This window comes from Anarrhichthys ocellatus, unplaced genomic scaffold, assembly GCF_004355925.1.
Source record: "Anarrhichthys ocellatus isolate YVR2014 unplaced genomic scaffold, GSC_Weel_1.0 scaffold116, whole genome shotgun sequence".
Lineage (NCBI taxonomy): Eukaryota > Metazoa > Chordata > Actinopteri > Perciformes > Anarhichadidae > Anarrhichthys > Anarrhichthys ocellatus.
In genome coordinates, this window is record NW_022280146.1 from 440,270 (window position 1) to 464,864 (window position 24,595).

The following is a 24,595-nucleotide window of genomic DNA, read 5'->3' on the forward strand; positions in this document are numbered from 1 at the left end:
ATATGGCTGCCAGTGAGTCAGCGACATCACCTAAAACGTGCCCGTTTGTAATTCTGTTGGTGGTCAAAGACATACAACATACAACAAACAGTGAGTGGTTTAGAGCAGTGGTTCTCAACTGGTCTGGCTGCGGGACCCACCATCACCCCTTAATGACAAGCCGCGACCCACGACCCAAATTATATACTGTATATATATATAATTTGGGTATATCTACATTCAAGAAGTCTAGTAGTAGTAACGTATCTGTGTAGTAAACAACTGCCAAATCAAATAAAGAAAGTACACATCAATTATATTTTAACAAATATTATTCTAATTTTTCAAATTTAACTGGATGGATTATAAATAATGCATAGAAAGACATGAATAAATGTTCTTCTCATTTCAAGTAAAATTGGATTAAAAAATAAATTTATTAACGAAATTAATTTCAGAAAAATTATTTTCACTGAAATGCCCTGCAGCTTTAAATTCAGTTCATTCAGGATGAAGTGAAGGGCCACAATATTATATTTTTCTCATCTTCTAAAAAGAGAATTTAGTGTTGGAAGAATTCACCGATATGACTCTGGTCTCTCTGGCCAATTTTGTGTTTTGGAAATCGTCCTATGATTTGACTTTCACATTTCAACAGTCCTGCTCTGCTGTCTATATCCTCGTCTCTCCCCGTGTGTCATGGTGTGTGTACATCTCACTCAAGTCAGGAAACTTGTCAGAATACCCATATTTGATTGGATGAGCTGCATCACGTGATGTGATTCACAACGCATTGGTCGGTGTTTTTCCTGCACCACTGAACAAGTGCTGTAAATGCCGGAATAATTCCGCTGCATAAAAAATGCCGCGACCCAAAAGTGGGTCGCGGCCCACCAGTTGAGAATCACTGGTTTAGAGAATATTGATCTGATCCAAGAACAGAACGGTAAGAGACGTTGGAGCTTCTTCATCCTGCCTTCATGCTTCCACACTCTTCCTCACTCACTGTTCCTCACTCACTCTTCCTCCCAGAAGAGAGTGTGTGTGTGTGTGCTTGTTGTTACTGAGTATCAGGATCCACGCCATTTGCAGTATAACAACCTGCGGTGAAATGAAGGAAAAGGCATTAGCTGCGAGTCCCAGCTCTGATGTTTTTGCATTACAGGACTTTGAGTGTGTTTGTGTACAAAGAGATAGCAAGAAAGGAGGGCAATGAAAGGCAGAGTGAGAGAGAGAGCAGGTGTTGGAGTGCTTAATGACTGATGAGATTGAATAGCCAGCCCTGTCCATTCCTGATTAAGGGAATGAACTTCTCCTTTGTCTCGTCGGTCAACAATGAACACCCCGCAGCACTCAAACACCATCCATCAGGCGTTCTTCCCAGACGGCTAAACATTTAATGAATCTGAAAACTTCATTTTCCCGACTGCCAGGCAATTTAGAGCCATTGACAGTGACTTGACCCTCTGGAAGCATGGGAACCATCTGTTGTGTTTGCCTGCACATTCACATCACAAAAGACAGTTGGGGTAGTTTCCACACAGGCCGAGATGCTGTACACTGTGCAGGTAAATGGAGACAGTCCAGGGGAAATAAAAGCCCTTTTGCTCTTTCTCCTCTGGTCAGTCGTTAATTTAGACTCAAGTCATTATTAGATGATGCTTTCTGCAAACACTCAGTGCCTTTCAAATGATTGTCATGACAGAAACACATCTATTCTGTGAAAATGAAGAACAAACATAGAAATATTTTAAAAACAGCATTTAGACTTTAGACTAGAACCCTGTGCTAAATATAACAAGAATAAATATTATTGTTATTGACTTAATTCAGTCAACTGAAATGGGAAATTTCAATGATGCATGTATGTAAACGCAAATAGATATTTTTCTTTTTGTTTCTTTCTGCTTTAAAATACTTGCTCCACATAATGCAAACCAGACACAGAGAAGGCAGGTAGAGCTCAATGCATTCCAACATGAGGCCACAGGTGCTGAACAAATAACATTTATTTTTAAATCAACACTTGAAATGATGAAGGTAGTACAAAATGTTATCCATACTTTGGTGTTTCATTTTTACCTCTTTACTTAAGATTTCATCAAACTTATTTTTTTCATTCTTTTTACCAAATGTAGACACCAAAGTATGGTTTACATTTTGTACTAGCTTGTCATTTGCAAGTGCCTTCATCACCTCAAGCATAACAAATGTTATTTGGACACATCTGCACACTCACACTCTGCTGTCCATCCTGTTAGAGGTTTTTGTTTTTCTTTGGGGGGGGGGGGGGTTCCTGTACCGATGTGAGGGTTCTGGGACAGAAGATTTCGTTTGTGTAAAGATTGTAATTTGAGGCAAATTTGTGATTTTGGTCTGTACATACTAAATTGAATTGACATATGAATCATACTGTATGCAGTGTAACATTCCAAGTCATTTTCAGAAGGTGATGTCATTGAACCATCTCATTTCAGAGTTGAAGTGTGAATACATTTAATGATTGATATATTTGCCATCAAAGCTCTTTTTCACATCAGCAGTTTGAGACCAATGTGGCCCCCTAAATCTGTCTTCACTGGACAGGGTTAGACCCCTACAGGGTGGGTACTACCCACCATATATGACCCAGGCCCAGGGTTCAGGGTTCACACTTCAGAAAATCAGCACCTGCAGTAACACTCTTTAAAATACTTGAGATTTAATTGACATGTGATTCTTTTCTCTCTAAATTCAAGTCAGTTACTCCTGAGTTCATTTCAGGGAGATGGTTAGTCAATACGGTTCACTTACTTTCTAACGAGGCACAGTACACAAGCACTACAAACCTCTGTATTAGTTCTGCTTTACTTGATCTTGCATTAATATGGAGACTATACAGATGGCGTATAGGACTCCTTACTAAACACTTCTTATTTGAGGGTCTTGATTTGGACAGGAAAGTTACTGCTGTTCTTATCACATTACATTGTTACGTTATTATTTGAACACAAGCCATGATCTGTTTTCTAACTTTAACCAACTAGTTTTGTTGCCTAAACCTTACCAACCATGTCACGACATTAACCATGTGCTATTGTGTTTTTCTGCAAGCATGATACAAGGCTGATATGAAACATATCTATGAAGTGTAGTTTTGGTTAATAAGACACGTCCACATTCAGCGTATCAAATGGTTTGCAGAAACATACAATGACAACATTTTTTCCTGGTGGATGGATTCAATCACCAAAACAAATGCTACTGGACAATAATCAATCACTGTACTCCACTATGAACCTTCCGTGCTACTGCCATTGCTATCGATCTATCTATCAATCTATCTATCTATCTATCTATCGGTCTGTCCGTCTATCTATCGGTCTGTCCGTCTATCTATCGGTCTGTCTATCTATCTATCCATCTATCTATCTATCGGTCTGTCTATCTATCTATCCATCTATCGGTCTGTCTGTCTATCTATCTATCAATCAGTCTGTCTATCTATCTATCTATCTATCTATCTATCCATCTATCCATCTATCCGTCTATCTATCCATCGGTCTGTCTGTCTGTCTATCGGTCTATCTATCCATCTATCCATCTATTTGTCTATCTATCCATCTATCTATCTATCTATCTATCGGTCTGTCTGTCTGTCTATCTATCTATCCATCTATCGGTCTGTCTGTCTGTCTGTCTGTCTGTCTATCGGTCTATCTATCTATCTATCCATCTATCCATCTATCGGGCTGTCTGTCTGTCTATCTATCTATCCATCTATTGGTCTGTCTGTCTGTCTATCTATCTATCAGTCTGTCTATCTATCTATCTATCTATCTATCTATCTATCCATCTATCCGTCTATCTATCCATCGGTCTGTCTGTCTGTCTATTGGTCTATCTATCCATCTATCCGTCTATCTATCCATCTATCAATCTATCGGTCTGTCTGTCTGTCTATCTATCTATCCATCTATCGGTCTGTCTGTCTGTCTGTCTATCTATCTATCTATCTATCTATCTATCTATCCATCCATCTATCCGTCTATCTATCTATCCATCGGTCTGTCTGTCTGTCTATCGGTCTATCTATCTATCTATCCATCTATCCATCTATCCGTCTATCTATCGGTCTGTCTACCTATCTATCTATGGGTCTTTCTATCTATTGGTCTGTCTATCTATCTATCTATCTATCCATCTCTCTATCTATCTATCTATCTAGCTATCTATCTCTCTGTATGTAGAAACAAGACACTTTACTCACCATCCAATTCCAATTCCTCGAGTGCAGTTTGTTCTATTTAATTGCAACTTCCTGTCTCCTCACTTCATTTGTACCTATTTTGTGAGTATTGTGAGTATTTTGTTTCAGTAAACTTTATTGTATCAACATGCAACTGCTCTTGTTCTTTGTAACGCTGTGCTAATTGACTTTCACCGTGGGACCACTAATGTTTACCTTCTACCTTTCATTTAAACTTATACCAACTCTTGATGATTCAAGACCAGTATCAATTGACTTTAGAGTTGTACCTGATGGCTTGAACCCAGTCAGCTGGACCACCTGTTTCAAATAGAAATACATACACAATACTCAGTCATCTTACACAGTATGACAGCAATGTAGTGATAATGCATACAGCATGTTACTTACTTGGTTTCCTGATGCCGGTGTAATAGAGAAACTCACAAAGCTTTCTTTAATGAAGCTCTCTGAAAGACCAAACACACCTTTTTGTATTTAAAGTTTGCATCTTTCTTTCAGGACCAACACATGCAAGGTCAAATCTTTTAAGACAAAGAAATACAAGCAGCACAAAGCACAAAACAAAGAAGTTTTTATAAAGAACACACAAGGAAACAAAAATGCAAACACTGCGAATGACAATAGAACATTATGAGAATCTCAGTACACTGACTTTTGCTTCCTTCTGTATGCATGTCTTTGTTTTTTTGCCCTTCTCTTTCTTAATAATTGATGTCTTTCATTATAGCCTTGTGTTAGCAGGACAGATTGCTGCTGAGGAGATAAACCAACATTTGAAATGAAGTGAAGTCAACGGGCACGAGTGGATAGCAGCCCCACTCTGCCATTGGAACTCAAATTGTGTGAGCCTTTGCATAACTAATGCTTACTTATGTTAACGGAAGCAAAATACTTCCTCTTATTAAATTCACGCTCTACTTCATAATCAAAGTAAGCCACTTACATGCCTAAATTAAAACATCCGCTAACTGTAATTCACCGGTGTTGCTGATACGATATATACTGTATATTATATATATATATATAAATATATTATATTGTGATGAATGTTCTCAAATATCACTTTTTGTTTACAGCACCACTAGCGCTAAACCAGAAGAACAAATACAGTTGTATTCTAACAGGAAGTGAAAGAAATAGGTGGGGCAGCAAAAGGAGAATTGACACTCCGTCCCGGACACGTCCAAAACTGACACTTTTTGCTACCGCGTAGTAGTTTAGTGAGGGGACACTGACCAAGCCGTGACCAAGAGTTGGTTGGGTGTCATCATTCCCCCATTCATACACTGATGACAGGGGCTACCATGCAAGGTGCCACCTGCCCATCAGGACATCATACAACATTCACACACCGTAGGTACGGGAAGAACTTGGGGTGTGTGTGACAGACGACCCTGCTCTACCACTGAGCCACAGTACACAGTTTGTGTACATTTCACTTAAATAACATATTACGTGAGACCAAACACACAATCCTCACAAAATACCTCCCCTTCCAAGGTTGCCAGCCTACCGTTCTTGATGACCAATGATGTGTAGGTGGAGCTGGGGGGTCCAGAGGTCTCACTAGTTTCAGGGCTAGAGGGGGTTGGTGGACTGCGGCCCCAGGAGGTAACCGGGGCCCTCTGGGAAGGTAGGAAGCTGGTTGGCTGGGAACAGTTCTGAAAATACACCACAACCCACTCAGAAGTGACTTTAGGGAAATTATTTTAGCAGAAAGTACAATATATGGACTACACTACTACGAGACTAAAAAATGTATCCTACAAAAACAAAGTCGGACTTCCACTAAAATGAACATTTGTAAAGAGGAATGTATTTTCTGTCCTGTGCTGATGGACCTGATCACTGCTGTGTGCTTTTTACACACTCACCGTGAAAGATAAGGCCTTTCTCTTTTCTTTGATCCTCTTTATGGCATTCCTCACCTAAATGAGAAGCAGCGTTTACACCCACTGGTTTGTCTAAAAGGCTGGCAGCCTCACATACCGCACGAAGATACATTCTGATATTCTGCCGCAGTGGCAACAGACAGCAGCATTGACAATGGACTGAATACCTCCTTACCTCACTGTTGTAAACAGCATACACGAAGAAGATATACAGGCCCTGCGGAGAGAAGAGAGGCACATAAGGCATGTGAAAATTGGAAAGCGGAGAAATTCCAATTCCATTCGTGCAGTCTTTATTGACAATACCTTCATCAAGTCCATTTAGTACTCCGCTCACTCTCCGGCAAACTCTGCTTTTCTCTTTACCAACAATTTACCAAGTATTGCGAAAGACCTTTTCATGCTCTCAATCTGTGTGGTTTTCTACTCCCTTTTGGCACGAACTCCAGTCGGATCCAGCAGGGTGCGGCACTCAACTCTGAGCTGAACTGAATCCAATCTATCTATCTGTAAATGTAATTTGGAAAAAGGTTTTTTTTGTATGTCCAGTGATATACTGAAGAACTGGGAATAGTATAAAACTATGATCCCTTCACCCAACCACGAATGCTCCACAGCAGAAGCAGCAGCAAGACTGGGTTATACTAGAAAAGGACTAGTTAGTACGTGAATGAAGTCAGAAGGAAGTGTTTGCAGATGCAACCTGATCTCATCCCTACTTTTCATATGTTGTCACTGGTGCAGAAGCATTTTAAGTAGTATCTTGACCCTGTGGGTTTGAAGGTAATTGACACAAAGGTGTTTATGCTCAACGTGCTGTTCGTCGCATTATTCTCCGAAACCCCCAGAACCCCCAATCAAAATGTACTGTGAAGAAGCAAGAAGACAACGAGTGTAACTGGCCAAACGCCATAAATCAATCGTCACTATATAGAGGAACTGAAATTAACTGTAAACTCATAGCTCATATGACTACTTTATTGCCTTTATACAAACCCTGTAAAGAAAGAAGTATTAAATGCATTGAAATGAAACAGTCACATCTGAAAAGCTCTGATCACATGCAAAGATTCAGAGGTGCTTGGCTTGAAATAAGTATAATATACAATAAGTAAGCTTACAACGAACTGTAAGCTACAGGCATAATGACATTTGACTCAGTGATGTAGCGGTAGGTGACAGAACATCACTGAACGTGACATAACGTCACATCGTCAGTAAAAATCATTCAACTTTTGGTTGTGCATGGGACACGAATGCTGTGTAAAAATCCTGTGTTTGTTTGACCCATCCACCATCCCTCCATCAGAGGACTTCTCGCTCTTTACACTACGTCAATTTCTCTGAGTGTCTAATAATGACTCGGATGGGTTTACACTGGTGCATCTCATACAGATGCGAAAGGGTGCCTTGTGTGTCGTCATCGAGACGCCACGGACCACTGACCAAGCGTTGGTTTTTGATGCCCTGGGGGTGAGGCCAGGTTAGCAGATATGTCCAACAGCCACAGTCGAAGGCGATGTGAAAAGCTTGTCATCGTAGAGAGTGGTGAGATGTGATAATCGTTTAAATACTGGGATAACAGTGCACATTTTCAGTCTCACCTGGAAAACATTCAGTTCAAACCTTGCTTACGTTGTCAGTGTGCGTGAATATCAGCTTGTAGCTTGTTGCAGTGGCAGAAATATAGGAGCCACACTGCAGTGAGTATACTATGTGTACAGTGTGTGTACAGTGTGTAACCTGCACCACACCATTACCAACAGTACGCCTAATAAATCAGACAGATCAATAAGTCAGTGTTGATACAGACATTTAGTGGACAGAAGCAGAAGAGGAAGATCTAGTGATATCAGAGACAGGGACTAGTGTCGTGGATTAAAACCTACACTGGATATTATTATTTAGCACAGTTTTGCCGTCAGGCTCTGCTGTCTTGGCCCGTAGACTCTCTGTGTCTTACTTTGCTTTTATAGACTGTTGAAGCAGCCCAGTAAAATCCTTCTTTGTCAAAAGAAGAAGATGGGCTGGCCCAGCATCATCCTCCTACCTACATGAGGAAGAACTCCTACTGTAGTGTTATCTGCCCTCAGCTGGACACTGGCAGTAAATCTGAATTAACTAGCAGCTCTCTGGGGGTCACCCAGGGGCTAGCTCATTTTGATTAATTAAAGACCCGGGAAGAGCTCGGAGGGGCGGGCGGGGTCAGAGAAGACAAAGAGAGAGAATGGACGGAAAGTATAAGCAAAACAGGGACAGCGTATAGAAAAAGGTTGATGTGAGAGAAGAGTGTCTAAGAGAGGAAGTAACTGCTGTGTTATCAGGGGAGGAGGGCTGGAGGTAGATGTGGTATGACCTGCCGTTCAAAGGCCTCCTGGCTTCTCCCACACATACACGCACGCTTGCAAGCATGCACAAATACACATGAAGGTGCATGAACAGTGGCCCCAGTGCACGCTAGTTACTAGTTATGAAGCGTGCACACACACAAAACAAATACACACACACACATACACACATAATCACACCCAACCATTACATTTGTATATATTAGTGCTGGGCAAGTTAACGCATTAATTAATTAACGCCGACAATTATTATATTGCGTGTTAACGCAGTTTTTAAAATTATTATTAAGCGGACATTTTTAACACAAGAACCGGCCGGCCAACCGGCAGGCAGCGAGCAGTGTACAGCTGTTTGTGTGGCGTCTCTTCCGTCTCTTCCTGTTTTCTTCACCTACATTCCCCTGGGTCCTAAGTCCCTCCATGTACAGCTTCTTGTCACCCTCTATGTACCAACGTACATTTATAACAAATACCACACATATTACGGTAACCAGCGTTGCATATGTGTCTGACCAAAATACCAAAAAAAGAAATGATTCATTTAAATTATTATTTTTAGAGTTTTTAAAGTATTTTTCTTTGGAATATGTATAATAAGCATCATTTAGTTATCACTACTGAGAATTTAACAAACATAAAAAAAATAAGAAAAAAACATGAAGTAGATAGGTTTGCAGTTTTCAAGATGTATATTTCAAATTGCATCTCTTACACACATGAAGATAAAGTTGTGAACACCGGCTGAATATCTATGATCAGAATCATTATAACTGTGTTATAACTGCTACTGTGTAAAGGGAATACTGCTGTTAAAAATAACCTTATTTGTTTAAAGTGTTTGCAAACCAAATGTTATTGACCTTTTGTTCATATAGCAGTACTTGAAAATAAAAGTGCATAATACACTACTTTTGAATTCATTATTGAACTTTGCGCATAACAATGCAATTAATCGCAGAAAATCATGCGATTAATCACGATTAAAAATTGTAATCGTTGCCCAGCACTAATATATATATATATATATTTATATAATCAACAATGTGTTTGATTTTTAAAATAATATGTGTTTCTTACGCTATTTTACTGGGAACGTAGAAAGGTCAAAGAGAAAGCTTTCAGTGGGAATAAGCATATCATTTTGTTATAGATAGCAACTGACTTTATCCCTCAAAAAATCAAACTTTGATGGATATGGGTTTGCCTTTTTGAGGATTTATATATCAAATAGCACCTTTATAAATATAATGCACTTTCTGCTTGTGTGCATTGGTGTCACTAAACAGCAATTTCAAGCCCCTGCTCTCTACTCAACATTGTGTCGGAGGGCATGCTCTCTCTGTGTTGACTAACGTGTCATTATGTCAGTGGTTTACATTACAAGTGCACTTATTTTAGGCCGAACCAAGTATTTTTTTCACGTTAACCACGTGTTACAATGTTAACCGCAACCGTTTCACAATGTTAACCACGTGTTACAACATTAACCACGTGTTACAACATTAACCACGCATTACAAAGCTAGCCACCAGTTTCACAATGTTGACCACATGTTACAACGTCAACCATGCGTTACAAAGCTAACCACCACAGTTTCACAATGTTAACCACATGTTACAACGTTAACCGCCAACCTTTTACAATGTTATCCACGCGTTAAAACGCTAACCACCACCGTTTCACAATGTTAACCACGTGTTACAACGTTATCCATGCGTTACAATGCTAACCACCACCGTTTCACAATGTTAACCACGTGTTACAACATTAACCACGCGTTACAACGCTAACCACCAGTTTCACAATGTTGACCACATGTTACAACGTCAACCACGCGTTACAACGCTAACCACCAGTTTCACAATGTTGACCACATGCAGAGATGGGCAGTATTTCTATTACTTGTATTTGAAATACGTATTTCAATTACTTTTGAGTATTTTGTAATTTGTATTTGATAGGGCCGAAAAAAATCGAACGTAATTTGTAACAAAATACTTTAGAGTGGAGTAATTTTGTATTTAAAATACTCAAAATACTTTCTCCACGAATCAAAAAAACAGTTCATGAGTTCAGTCTTCAGATCTTCCAGTTCAACAGATTGTCTGTCAAGTTAAATATTTTATCTGAGTGTGACAGATGTCAACTAGCTTGATGTATAATTTATGTCTGGGTCTGGCTACATAGCCTATTGTATATACATGGTGATGGTTATAATATCAAGCTTGATGCTAACATGCTAATGATGCTAGCATGCTGTCTAGGCTAGTGCATAGCCAGTGTTTAGCAAGTTAACTTATCAGTCGAGTAGTTAGCTATAGGAAGAGGGAGATTGGGAGCTTGTATGTTCATGATAACCTTATCAAGAGACGTCTGACCATCTAATCTGGCACTGTATTACAAGTTATGCCAGTGGCGGGCCGTGCATTGTATGCCTGGGCCTTCACTGCTGTCCTGCAGCTGAAATACCACCTTATAACCACATGATGGCACCTGTGGAGAATTTCAGTATTAAAAGCATTATTAGTAGGATTTAATAACACCCCTAGTGGTGAGTAGAAGTGTCACAATAATAAATATGTTAGTCACAATATGTTTCCATATGGAATGTATTATGTTTACAAATATTCTCACTTATATAGGATATTATATGTTACAGTATATTAACTCATTGAATGTATTAGATTATAGAAGTATAGTCACTGTAGGTATTAAAACACTGTAAGACTTGAGGGTCAGATAGGGATTCTGAGTGAGGTTTCACAGACATGCAGCAGCAAATGGAGGCGACCTCATCGATGGAGGATGGGGCCAGTGGGACGATCAAATGCCAAGCTGACCAGGACGGAGAGGTGGAGCCAAGATGTTTTGCGAGGAGCCAAGCTGTTTTGCTAAGGGATCGATAATGGGAGGGGACAGAATTCGAATGAAGCCAATCATTAATTGCCACGGAGGGTCATTCACACGTTTTATGACAGTATCGGACACTTTCCGACTCTCAGGGGATACAAAAGACAATGTTTTAGGGAGTTTACCTCAGATCACTGCAGCTCTCATTTTCAGCTAACTGGCCGCACCGGACTGTGAGGAGATGCGTGTATGTGGTCTCTGCTCTCGAGAACATTACTATTGATAGTTAATTCAGTTTGTAAGTGAATTTCATGTAGTACATTAAATATTGTTTTTAATTTTGAACCGGATTCAGCCCATTCTTTCTGCTGCGCGTGCGCAGTAAGAAGCTCGCAGCAGAAGAGTTCCTGCGGCCTGCAGGCTCCTTCATCCTTTGTTCTAACCCTAACACACCACAGCTATTCGTTTTTAAGGATGTAACTATATACGTCTTCGTATTAACCCGTTCGGTACGAGGCTTACAATATGTTTGAATAATACTAGAGCACTTGGAAAATGCAGAAGTTTAAATTGAGGAAATTATAATGTTTTCTGCACTCATGTAGGACAGTGGTTCTCAGATGGTCTGGCTGTGGGATCCACCGTCATTCCTTAATGACAAGCCGCAACCCACAGAAATAGTTTTAGGATTTTACTTTCACAACTCGAACATAGAACGTACTGCTCTGCAATGTCTTTCCTCGTCTCAGTCCCCTGTGTCATGGTGTGTGGTACATCTCACTCCGGTCAGGAAACTTGTCAGAATGCCCATATTTGATTGGCTGAGCTGCATCACATGATGTGATTCACTACCCGACTAAGCCTCTGCTGTTAAGTTTCGTTTCATGATAGTCACGTGCTCGCCCACTGACCAATCACAGCACACTGCACCTCGCGGCAGAGCTGCACATGGAAACTGAGCTGCACGTAATGCTGACGTAGCTATAGGCCAGCTAGCCTAGCAGGAGCTGACACGTCAAAGAATACGGCCAACATGTCAAACTAAAGATCTGATTGGTTAAACACTATGACCAATCAACAATATCGTCCCCATTCACTTAAACTGCACATGGATTCACTTGTGAGTCTGCAGGCCTCAGGCCTCTGTTCTTACCTAGAGACACAGAGGTGAAACCTGATTGGATAAAAGCTCTACTGAAAAGAAGCTGCACTGGAAGCAGAGCAACTGAGGAAGACAGTAGCTGTCCAATGAGAAAATAAGATAATGGGGAAAATATTTTTATAAATTTTAATACATGTAGTGTATTTATGAACTTTGTGATTCTGTTTAGGCCAGCAGAGAAGGCCTTGCAGGCCCTGACGGCCCGCCACTGAGTTATGCTGTATCTTCTCAATGTGAATGTTATAATGCCATATCAATTACTGGCAGATAATATAGTTCACAGTTAGCCAGGCTATGACAGTAGATGTCCATTTGTTCAAAAAAACATTAAATATCCAATTTATTTTATTTAAAAGGCATATTATGAAAGTATTCTTAGTTTTATTATTTCATACATTTTACAGTTGGCCAGGTGGACAACATGTCTCAGCAAGATGATGTTCAAGAAGGACCATCAACAAGCACATATGTGCTTAGTTACACTGACATTCTGTGACTGTTCTTCCTTTTTGTGGGCTTCACCAGAGCTTTGTGTACATTATATAGCCCAAACCTGAATGCTCTGCTATACCAAATTGTGAGAAAACGGAAAATCCAGAAAAAAGTATTTCCTATATTTTAAATACAAAATTCATGTATTGTATTTTGTTACATTTTCTGGCACCAGTATTTTGTATTTTATTTTGATACATTTATTTCAGGGGTATTTTGTATTTTGTATCAAAATACATTTTGATGTATCTTTGCCCATCTCTGACCACATGTTACAACGTTAACCACGCGTTACAACGCTAACCACCACAGTTTCACAATGTTAAACACATGTTACAACGTTAACCACCATCGTTTTACAACATTAACCACATACCACATGTACTGTAACCGTTTCACAATGTTAACTGCAACTGTTTCACAAAGTATTCATTAAGATGCTATCTTAAAGGACGGGGCCTCTGCTCAATTGGAAAATATGACAAGGAGGGATATGTTTTTGTTTGTACAAAAAAGGAGACTCCCCGTCTGAATTATTATTATCAGATGTGTCTTGGAGCTGCTTCAGGGTGTGCTTTGATGGTGTGCTTTTTTCTTTATAATTTGGAGGGTACCAAAGTCGTAGCAAGGTTGACATATCAGCACCTTTTAAGTTAATATGTTGAAGTGGTGAGTAGTGTTTCTTGCCACCTGATGAATATAAGACCAGTATTCTCTCACTTTGAGCTCTGGTTTTGTTCTCTACCTACTCAATATCTGTCTCTTTAGCTGCTAAATGCTCCACTATGTTCACCAGCTAGTCTGTAACTGTGTTTGCTGTTTGCTGCTGAGCAGGTAGTGCCTGCTGCTGCCGAAAACCACCATATGAAAGCGGTGAGAGTTTTTTTTACCTGGAGTGCATTGAGAGCGATGAAAATATAGGCGACTACTACCGACAGATGCACGAGCACTCCACACAGCCAGGTCAAACCCAGCACTGGCAGCAGGATGAGAACTGGACGTGTCACAGCCCTGGAAAAAAAATACACAGAATGCCCACACATGAATCATAAGTGCATATACAGTATGTGCATGAATTACTCTCAAATACAGATGCATGAGAATTGGGTCTAACAGACCACAGGAACAAAACTTGTGTTTGGCACCTTTTGATTCATCAGTCTCTTCTCTTTGTCAACCATTATACAAAACATGGGTATAGGCCAAGAGAAGGAGCCAGCAAAGTGGAGTTTTCAAGATATTTTGACGACAATTTCTCCTTGAATATTTCCTACTTGAATCCTGGATCAAACATCTCTGCACAGCTATAGATTTTCCCGCCTACCACATACTCCTGTTTCTTTGCAATCATCCTTTTAGTGATCCTGGTGCTTATGCGGCCAATAACCGTTCCATGGGGCAAGGCAGAAAAGGTTGCCTTTGTTCAAACCACTATTGTTGTCACACTGCTGCACCTGGGTAGAGAGATCGAGTTTTCAGACTGCGCTATATCTGCAAGGACAAAGCCAGCACTCACTTCCCTCTCTCCCATTTTATTTTTGAAAGTCATTCTCCCTCTAATCTCCTGATTTCAAGTAACACTCTAGAGCTGGCACAGACATGTACTTTCAGTTTGTTTGTGAGGGAATGAAGAGAGACAGTGGGGGCAGGAAGGTCGGGGGGTGGCGTTGTGGCATTTTCATCATTTTCATAGACAAATGTGCGAAGGAAGAATCTGGATGGAATAGAATAGAATATAGAAAATAGAATAGAAAAAAATATATAGAAAATATAGAAATGAACTGCAGAGGCTCGATCTTCATGTTGAAGCTTGAATCCTCTGTGTTGTTTGTTTGGACTCATCTCATGTGTTGGCAGCACGATGGTGCAGTGGATAGCACTGGCAGGTTGGGTCTTTCTGCTGCATATTGGGTTGAAGGACTTTTTACCTAAATATGAAAAGACATTCAAGTCTCTCCTTAGCTATAAGACATATTAGCAATTCCTTCTAATTCCAGTGTACTGACCTGTTTTTAACCTAATTAGTATACTCAAAATACTGAAAGAAAAATGCCACTAATACTAGATATTTGTCCAGGTTTGGATACATCTTTCTCAGAAATTTCTGCCTTTACCCAAATACAATGGAGGTGAATTTTATTTTATTTGTGTTCAAACATCCCCATTGATCTGGATACTGCACAGATCTGACTGTCAACTGTTCATTGGTAGAAGGTAACTCCAAAGACATCGGCTAACAACAAGGTATGTGGAGTGTCATGGGTAATATGCTTAATGTTAAATGGACTTTCATTTACATAGACTCTTTATTCTAACAACTAAAAGCATTGAACACTACATGTCAACATTCATACGTTCACACACTGATGGCAGAGGCTGCCTTACAAAGTGCCACCTGCTCATCAGATTGTAATCCAATCATTCCCACACTCTCACACACCAATGGCACAGTCTTCTTCAGTATCTTGCGGACTAGAGGAGCTACGGATTGAACCTCCAGTCATCCAATTAGTGGACGACCTGCTCTACCTCCTGAGCAGCCCCAGCCACCCCTTAATGACGCTCTAATGTCAATCCATATGGAGCCCATATGTTTTGTAAGAAATGCATCACCTGTATATGTACAGTATATGGAAAAAAGTAATTAGCACCATAATTAGCATCAGTGGTTCAGGTGCTAAATATGTTGCTTGGATACATAACTATACTGTAACAGTAGCAATGTTTGTATAATGTATATCCATAATCATGTAACAATAGCTATATAGACAGACCTGACACAATAAAAAGGGACATTCTTTTGCTGCTCAGCCTTTGACTAACAACAATCCACTATGTATTCAAAGTTGAAGCAGTGACTGTAATAGGAAATAAAAATGTATAATAACACATCAAACATTTCTGTCTACTACAAGCTGGCTCATTTAAAGCCTAAGTCTGCTGAAATATTTCTTATTGTTAAGAAATCCCTTGAAAAGAACAAACAAAAGCAGCGAATCTATCCACTAACAAGTAATGTGTGTTTATCAGAGTGATCTATTTTATTCCTCTGTGCCACAGAGCTCCATTGTTGTCCAACAAATGATTAAAAACACATCACTCAAGCTTCAGCCGCTAATGTTCTGCCGCTGCTTCCAGTCATCCCTGCAGAGACACCAGCTCCGTCTGCAGAGGATGAAGACAATATCGCATCGGCATATGATACATACTGCTTCTATCTAGGTCGGTGAGCTGTTTCCACCATGGCTTTAACAGCTCAGTGGCTTAATTATGTTTTGCCCCCAATACCAGACAACTAGCAGAGGGCAGTGTGAGCTCCGTAGGTCTGCTGGATTTTCTCAGTTGTGCGTGGTTCCGACGAAGGCCTCGCGACCTACATTCCAAAGTCAGTTGGCTGGACAGAGAGCTGGTTCTAGGGTTTGTGGCAGCTGCCCATCAGGTGGTATTGCTGGGGCTCGAGCACATGCAGTGCCTGCAGACCTGGAGGACCAACACTTCAACCTCCTCCAGCAACAGCCAGTGTCCTTGGTCCACTTTAGGTCCCTGATACGGGGAAGATACGTGTTGGTGAGGACTGACAACAGCATCATCAGGACCTTAATCAACAGGTAGGGCGAAGTTCCTAGTTGTTTGATGGACTTTCTGTACCGGTGGTGCAGACCATGCAGCAAGAGCCTGTTACAGGGCAAATTGGTCAGGGTTCCAATGCTGGTGCAAGGACAGGAGAATAGCTGCCCTGTTCTATGCAGTTGGGTCTATTCTCTGTTATGAGAGGATGTTGTATGTTGTACGGATTGTAAAGCCCTCTGAGACAAATCTGTGATTTGTGATACTGAGCTACACAAATAATTTGAATATAACTGAATTGTGTGCAATGTTTGATGGATAGAGGGCGGTCTGATGCCACTGTCAAAGTATGTGCAGCAGCAGTGGTGGGCCGTGTGTTTCATACCTGAGTTGAACCTCCTCCTAATAACCTCATTATGACGCCACAGCTACGGTTATTTGTTTCGTTTAAACACCTCATATTCACATAACACTGCAACATTTGACAAGTGAAATAAAATGTTACATGAAGCTCAACACCTACAAATACACTAACTGCAGAGTGCAGATACATGACGGGATGCTGCGTCATTAATGGAAATTGCATATAGTCAAAATCAATCCAGCAAAACTGCGGTGCTAAAACACGCATTCCGCCACACACTCAAGGGCATTCAAATGTTATTTACATCAGATGGAACAATATTAACCATATCATAAAAATTACACAATAGAAAAATTAACACAATAGTAAAGCTAGTGCAGATGTAAAAGCAGTTAATTTAGCAGAGCTGCTGTTCACTATTTAAAGATAAAGTCCATCCTCCTTTCTTTGTTAATAAAGAGTTTAATCTCACGGTTGTTCAGTACATCCGTGTGTTTTAGTTCCAGTAAGAAGTCCTTCTCCATTCATGGACGCCAGTGAAGACAGTCAAGCCTCCCCAGTTGTATTTCTTGAATACATTTTAATGCGTTTGAGGCTGAAATTGTCCGCTCAACAGAAAATAGCAGATATTGGGATTGTCACCGCCCAACATGTCAGGCTGACCAATCACGTACTTGTAGGCCAGCTAGCAGGCTCTGGCACGTCAAAGAATACGCCCAACATGTCAAACTAAAGATCTGATTGGTTGAAGACTATGACAATCAACAATATCGTCCCCATTCACTTAAACTGCAAAGGGATTCACTTAAATTATCAAATTATAAAATAGCTATAACTTTGTGAAGGCCTTGCTGGCCCCGACGGCCCACCAATGATACCTAAGTCATGTATGTTTCTCTACTTTGGTAATATGACAGCAGATATTGTGTTAAGAGAAGACAGGTATCTGCTGACAATTTGACTAGCAGCTTGTAAGAAGACTATTATGAAGAGATAGCAGAAGGTAGAACCACCATCACAAGATGGATGGCTGAAAATTGTGAATGAAATGTATGATATGGAACTGTTAACTCAGAGAATAAGAGCTCAAGAGGAGCGATGTCGTGAGAAGTGGGAGAAATGGACGATGTTTACATGTCAACGATAACACAAGATAAGAACACCTGAATATTTCTCAGGATTTATGCTTTTGAGGGGACAGAGCGATCCAGATCCTTTTTTATTCTGTGTTTTTGTTTTCCTTCTGTATGTATGTGTTCTGTCTGTGAAAAATAAAGTGTGAAAAAACTGAATTGTGTTTTCAAGGTCCTATAAGAAGGTCCTTTAAAGTTACCATTCTGAATTCACTGTTTCACATATGTCATGTTTTAGACACTGGTCACATTGATCAGTGTCTAAAAGAACTAAACCCTGCTAGGAGGAAGCTAGATAGAACCTAAGATGTAACACACTCTCTCACACACACACACACACACACACACACACACACACACACCTCCAGTTGTGTTGGGACCAGGTGTTACGCTGATAAGCTCTTACAACTCCCACAGCAGACTCCCGAACCTAAATTCCCAATCTCTCACACTGTCTCTATTGACTGTGAGGAAACAGCAAGTATGTGTGTATGTGAGAGAGAGAGAGAGAGAGAGAGAGAGAGAGAGAGAGAGAGAGAGAGGGTGCACGAGAGAAAAAAAGACTCAAGAAAGAAAGCGCACAAAAAGCAGGAGGAGAGAGAGAGAGTGACAGAGAGAGGTAGAGAAGCCATTGTATCTCACCAGGTGAGGTCAAAGGTCTGCATCTTTGATGCTGAGCTTGGACTGAGCATCTTAGCACGACGACGAGCACTGGAAACAGTCACCATGACAACCCGACACAGCACGACTATATTGACCTGTAGGAAGAGGACAACAGCATCAACATGGCCTCCGGCAAACACGAGACGTGCTACTGCAGATCCACTTGGCCTCAGACTCACATGTAAAGAGGGGCACGTTTACCCTGCTCATCAGGCTGCAGACACACTAAACAGTACTCAGCTGAGGGTCATTATTTCATCTTTCACTGCTCCTGGCCTATCTCAGATGGAAAAATGTAATATAAAAAAATATTAGAAGGGAAATGCAGAAGCGCAATCTTCATTTGGAAGCTTGAATCTTCTGTGTTGTTTGTACTGTAGTAAGCGCTGTCTCCCAGCAAGATATTAAATCCATTTCCTTCATCATTAAACAACTGTTTTGAACATTTTGAAAGGTTTTCTCTGCCTTTTACTGGTGGGTTAGGGCCGGGATACAGCTGCGTCCTCATGTTCACGTTAGATGCAAACTCAAAGAAGACTTGCTCATCATAACAATTCTGTGTCGTGATTTACCGGTATTGACAATAACCGTGAGATTCAAAAAATGAAATGTTGACATATATACAGTACATATATATTATGATATTGTGTAATAATCCAGTGCCTCTTTAATCATTTTATATATACAGTCATGTTAACAGACTCTCTCAACCTCCCTACACTTTTTGAGTCTTTTGAGTGAAATTAATTTGCTATAAAAGAGACAGACTGCACAATAAACAAAGTTAAAGATTCATTTAACGGACTTTGTTCATAGATATGGCAATAATATTGTTCTCGTGAATTCTTTTGGCCTCAAGGTACACACTTCAAGATGAAACTGTCAAATACACACTGGGCTGTAACACAGAGTACAAGTTGTCAATGTAGACATTGATTTGATTCATTTCAATGATATGATTTAATACATTATTATTATCCTTGTCTCTTCTTTTTCCTTTTCCTACTTTAAACTTTAAATAAATATAATTTCCAATACTTTAATATTCACAAAACTCACAACACACACACACACACACACACACACACACACACACACACACACACAGTGAGATTACATACCGCCAAGACAAATATAACAGGTCCCACAAAGGCCCAGATGGTGTCAGTCTTCACATTGAGCCAGCAGTGATCATCTGCCTTGTACTCATCCATTGATACTGTCAGTGTTACACCAACTATTAGAACAGGTAGTCCTGGAAAACAGTTTGATAGAAGAACATGAACGGTGGTAGTGTTGTGACAACATACAAATCAGCATGTTTAAAATACATATTTATAGAACAGACTATTTAGTCTGTTTCCTTCTCTTGGTCTATTTAGTCTGAGGGGAACATGGAGCACTGTCTGTGTTGCTTATTCACACACTGCTCTCAGCGACATAACACACACTCACAGATGTATTTGGGAACATGAACAGTAGCAGCTGCAGGACATTTAAAAAAAAAAAAAGGGGTTAAGGTTACAGCACAGTAATATATCTGACAGTTAGTGGATTGAACTGCAATTCATATTTGTTTTAAGTTTTTTACTTTTGTAGTCTCAGCACTTTCTAAAAATGTTGTTTCTTTGATCGAGTGATTGGGATGAAAGTCGTTCTAGCACAGTTCCTGAATCCTCTTAAATATATTTTCAATACCTGAATTGCTGTTAACATTTTTCCTTAATCTGATTTCACCCCCAACATTTCATTTACTGGCTTTGACTAACGTATCACCAGCATGAATCATAACAAAATAAACATTAGAAAAAGTCCTACGTAGGGATTCACATCAAGCTGTGTTGTCTTAACTGGCAATATTATAACCAACATTATAACTTACATTTGGTTTACAGTGCTTTAATATTCCACTACTCATATTAAATGAACCTGAAGAATGGTTGTAGTCATGTAAATCAGCACCGTTTCTATATAAAGCATGGATTATGTATTAATAAAATGACCAGGATGCAATTAAGTCCTGGAACTGACAAAATGATCAGGCAAAATATGAATGAATACGTCATTAAATAACATTGTTACTCAAGTAAATAATCAGTGCACAGCCTGTGTTCAGATATGAATTAATACAACATTTGTTTAGATCACATTTAAGATTTCGGGTAAATAGTAGACAATTTATACCATGGTAATATCATTTGTATTATTCATTAATTTCCCAGAAGACAAATAGAAGCACAAGTCCTCTACTATTGAGCCACTGTAGCCTGTGGAGCTGGCTGTCTCCTCACATGAACTCTCTCTATCATCCGTCTGTGTGACGTCAATTCTGAATCGACGAAAAACTTGTTTATATTTTCATTGAAACTACACAACAGTAAGAGAGGTAATGTCAGTAAGTGTCTGGTGTTAGAGGATCACAGAGGATCCTGACTTTGTGAACGCATGCTTTCAGGTGGAAAATGTGGTCTTTTTCACTAACTGTGGTTTACTATAGCATGTAAATCACAATCAGTTAGCTAATACTTTGTGATAATTTGAACTCATGCAGTCTCCATCATAATCTACAGGTAACTAGCTCATGAATCAAATTCCAACTTGGCAAATCACTGAGGGCAGATGAGAGATTACCCCAGCCAATGATGTAGTAGAGCTTCATCCTGCGGTCCTCGCTGATGTTGACCGACACGACTTTACTCCAGAGCAGCAGGCCCTCCACCAGCATCCAGGAGAAGGAGGCCATGAAGAAGAGGTGGAGTAGTGCAGTCACCACGAAGCATGCTGCCTACAGGATAATACAGGAAGTGTTTACTTTGTATCAATAGCATAACGTAACAAAACAATAATGTGCCCAAATGTACTTCTCAAACAGTGAGTCTAATGATGATGACTAACGCTGCTTTAGAGCCACTATGCTGCAGTGCTGACTTTATTTCCACACAAGTTAAATGTATTACAAACAATCCCTTTTTTATTATTTCATGAATATTCCACCTACTGTAACACACTTCTATAAATACGTCATAGGTGGAGTCTCACCTCATTGGCAGACGCCCAGTCACTGCACATCAACAGCAGCTCAGCAATGCCCAGAGCAACAATCAGGTTTTTATGGACAGTGGTGCGGTCTGATTTAGGGATACTGCACAGGTACACACACACACACACACACACACACACACACACACACACACACACAGCATACCATTTTTGTTCTCATAGTAGTTTTCAGGATAAAAAAAAAGAATTCTTTGGTTTTGTATTTTTCTTCCATTTATTGATGTGGATCTGGGAGGGTTTTATGAAATGTTTTTCTGTGATTTACAGAGTGCACTCTGTGATGTTTGTGACTCACCCCACAGTGATGAAGAGGATGAAGGTGAAGAGGAGGCCACACAGAGACACTCCACAGCCAATGAACGTCAGCACCTGCAGAGCTTTTTCGTTCTCTGGGCTCCTCTGACACACACACACACACACACACACACACACACACACACACACACACACGCACAGTGCATGAGCTGGAAATAGCATACTGTAGATAAAAGCCTACACAAAATACACAGTGATAACTGGAGAAAGCAATGTTACCTGGGCTTCATAAACCTGCAGCAGCAATGCAAAATTGGTGGTGTGGTTGCAGGAGCACACAGTGTATCCATAATGTTTGGACACTACGTCACAGCCTTTGGTATTCCACCACCCACCAGCCTCCGGACTAGTAAGACACAAACGGCACATACTTGCATATCTACATACACACAGGTATGCCAAGCACGCCAATATGCACCTATCTAAAGGTTTTGCAAAACCAATCGCATTCTTTTGGTGGAAGAGGTAAGATAACTGTGGAGTTACAGAGGAATACGGGACCTCCAAATCGTCCTTTTTCAAAACATTCATTGGCACTTACGTGAGATCAAAATCCCAGAAGGCGCACACTGGATCATACACAGTACCAGTGGGATTCTGTAATGCAAATAATATATATATGGAATAGGATATATAATTAAGAAATAAAATGGAGAATATTTGAGAGATTTTGCTAACCTGTACTCTGTGCTGGAGTTGGAAGCGAACTGCTGTGCTAACCAGCTGGTTGTCTCCCATCACTGTGGTGGATATGACAGAAGAGCCCAGAACGGTGCCCAAATACCTGTTTATGTACACAAATTCACACGTATGTTTTACTCCAAGACAAGAAGGGAAAAAACTTAATTCTATTTGCAAGTAAATTGGAAAATAACTCTTTAAAAACTAGCTTTCTTATCACTCTGGGTTAAACGTGGCCTTAGCTGAAGATCCTTTGATTTGTTTAAATATTCATCAGTTCATTTCATCACTTATTTTCCCACCGCCATGCTAACATGTTTGCAAGAATGCTATCAATAAGTTACCTTTTTTTTAGTAAAGAACAGGCTTAGGGAATCTGAATTCAAATGCATTCTGCTCATGCCAGGCATACATCGATAAAATCCTTTCTCGGGTGGTCTTAGATTTATTTGATAGACATGATTCAATAGAAAAACAATTATGAGTTGGATGAGGAGGAGGAGCTCCTGTGCCTACAATTAATAAGGTTGTTGTTGCTGTAACGGATGTGAGGTACTTATCCATAATTACCACCTCCAAGCTCTGATTTCCAATCAAATGTCTGCCTGGCATCACATTTTCACAAACCTTCTCTGCGGCTCTACGGGAGCTTTTCCGCAGAAGTATAAATTAGGCATTACCCGGTGTGCCTGTGTTATGTAGGTGGATACCTTTATTCTACAAGCTGAAGTAAGAGCTAAGCCACTGAACAGGCCTTTATTTGAATGAGGTGTTAAAAGTCTGTGTAGTGTTGGAACATGTAGTGCCTGATTCTAGACAACAACTGAAATGCAGGAAAAAAGGTGTAGGCACAATGATTATTTTGGTGGAAATAAACACTTTACAGCATGGAAATATGTTTTGTTTACTCCTCACCCGCTTGACCTCGCAGGACTGATGGAAACCAAAGCTTGGGTTAAATATCCAATTAATTCAGTTGCCCACAAGTCTTTTGCCTCAATATAGTATAGTATAAAATCCTGTTATTCTATGATGGTATGGTAGAAAATGTCAAAATAAAAAACAAAAAGTGTTTGTACCTTACCTCTGACTGCCATCTGTGACGGTAGGAACCATGGTGATGTTCTCCTCTGGATTGAAAAGAGGCCACAGAGAGCCGTACCACGTGTTGACCAATGTGAGCTTAAGGAAGCCTACACATTCAACACAACAGCAAGATGAGGCTTTCTTCAGCTTACAACAGACGGCCAAATAAAACCGTATTAAGAGAACTGTAGTTCATTTAGGATCACTCATTGTTCAAGACGAAATGGTTGTTTCAAAACCCAACAATGCCCCTCCATCTGCACTGCACTGCAAGACCTTGGGGGTTTAAGTGGGTGAATGCATGCTACACATTCACAAGTTTGTCGTTAATATAATGCCTCTTTTCTCTTTGCAATGACTCTTGGTTGTGATAATAAGTCTGAATAAGTGACTACTTAAAGTGCAGGCAGAAGAAGAGGATTGGTCGTTGTTGCATTTTACCTACCGTTGTTATGGAGATCCTGTATCTTCTGGTGTGGGACTGAGATGCAGTCTAGTTTGGTGTGCTTCTCTGTCTCAGGCCCACAGAAGCTGAATCCTCTGGATCTTTCCTGCAGCCTCTGCATCTCCACTTCTGAAAAAGACAGGACAAGAAACAGCAATGTGATATTTTTCCGCATAAAGTGTCTGAAGAAAGTTCACACTGAAAACATAAAAGAAAACATGTATTTTTACATTCATTTTCTTATGTTAAGTAACAACACAAGTTTCTGGGCTTCTCATTGTTAATAACCGCACTATCAAATCAGCG

The 24,595-nt window shown here is 40.1% G+C and overlaps 1 protein-coding gene across 1 annotated transcript in view; it reads right to left on the reverse strand.

Moving 5' to 3' along the window:
* Window positions 1–720: 720 nt before the first annotated feature.
* Window positions 721–24,595, reverse strand: part of adgrd2 (adhesion G protein-coupled receptor D2) — a 35,332-nt gene continuing 11,457 nt past the window's right edge. The window contains exons 9-25 of the mRNA XM_031876802.1: window positions 24,290–24,418; window positions 23,843–23,951; window positions 22,756–22,861; window positions 22,619–22,674; window positions 22,297–22,423; window positions 22,058–22,161; window positions 21,742–21,844; window positions 21,334–21,487; window positions 19,824–19,957; window positions 18,682–18,797; window positions 13,866–13,986; window positions 6,299–6,340; window positions 6,106–6,159; window positions 5,745–5,892; window positions 4,619–4,677; window positions 4,498–4,528; window positions 721–1,080 (exon numbers count right to left, since the gene is read on the reverse strand). Of these exons, the coding sequence (XP_031732662.1) occupies window positions 1,040–1,080; window positions 4,498–4,528; window positions 4,619–4,677; window positions 5,745–5,892; window positions 6,106–6,159; window positions 6,299–6,340; window positions 13,866–13,986; window positions 18,682–18,797; window positions 19,824–19,957; window positions 21,334–21,487; window positions 21,742–21,844; window positions 22,058–22,161; window positions 22,297–22,423; window positions 22,619–22,674; window positions 22,756–22,861; window positions 23,843–23,951; window positions 24,290–24,418 (1,634 nt within the window). The 3' untranslated portion in view covers window positions 721–1,039. The remainder of the gene's footprint in view (window positions 1,081–4,497; window positions 4,529–4,618; window positions 4,678–5,744; window positions 5,893–6,105; window positions 6,160–6,298; window positions 6,341–13,865; window positions 13,987–18,681; window positions 18,798–19,823; window positions 19,958–21,333; window positions 21,488–21,741; window positions 21,845–22,057; window positions 22,162–22,296; window positions 22,424–22,618; window positions 22,675–22,755; window positions 22,862–23,842; window positions 23,952–24,289; window positions 24,419–24,595) is intronic.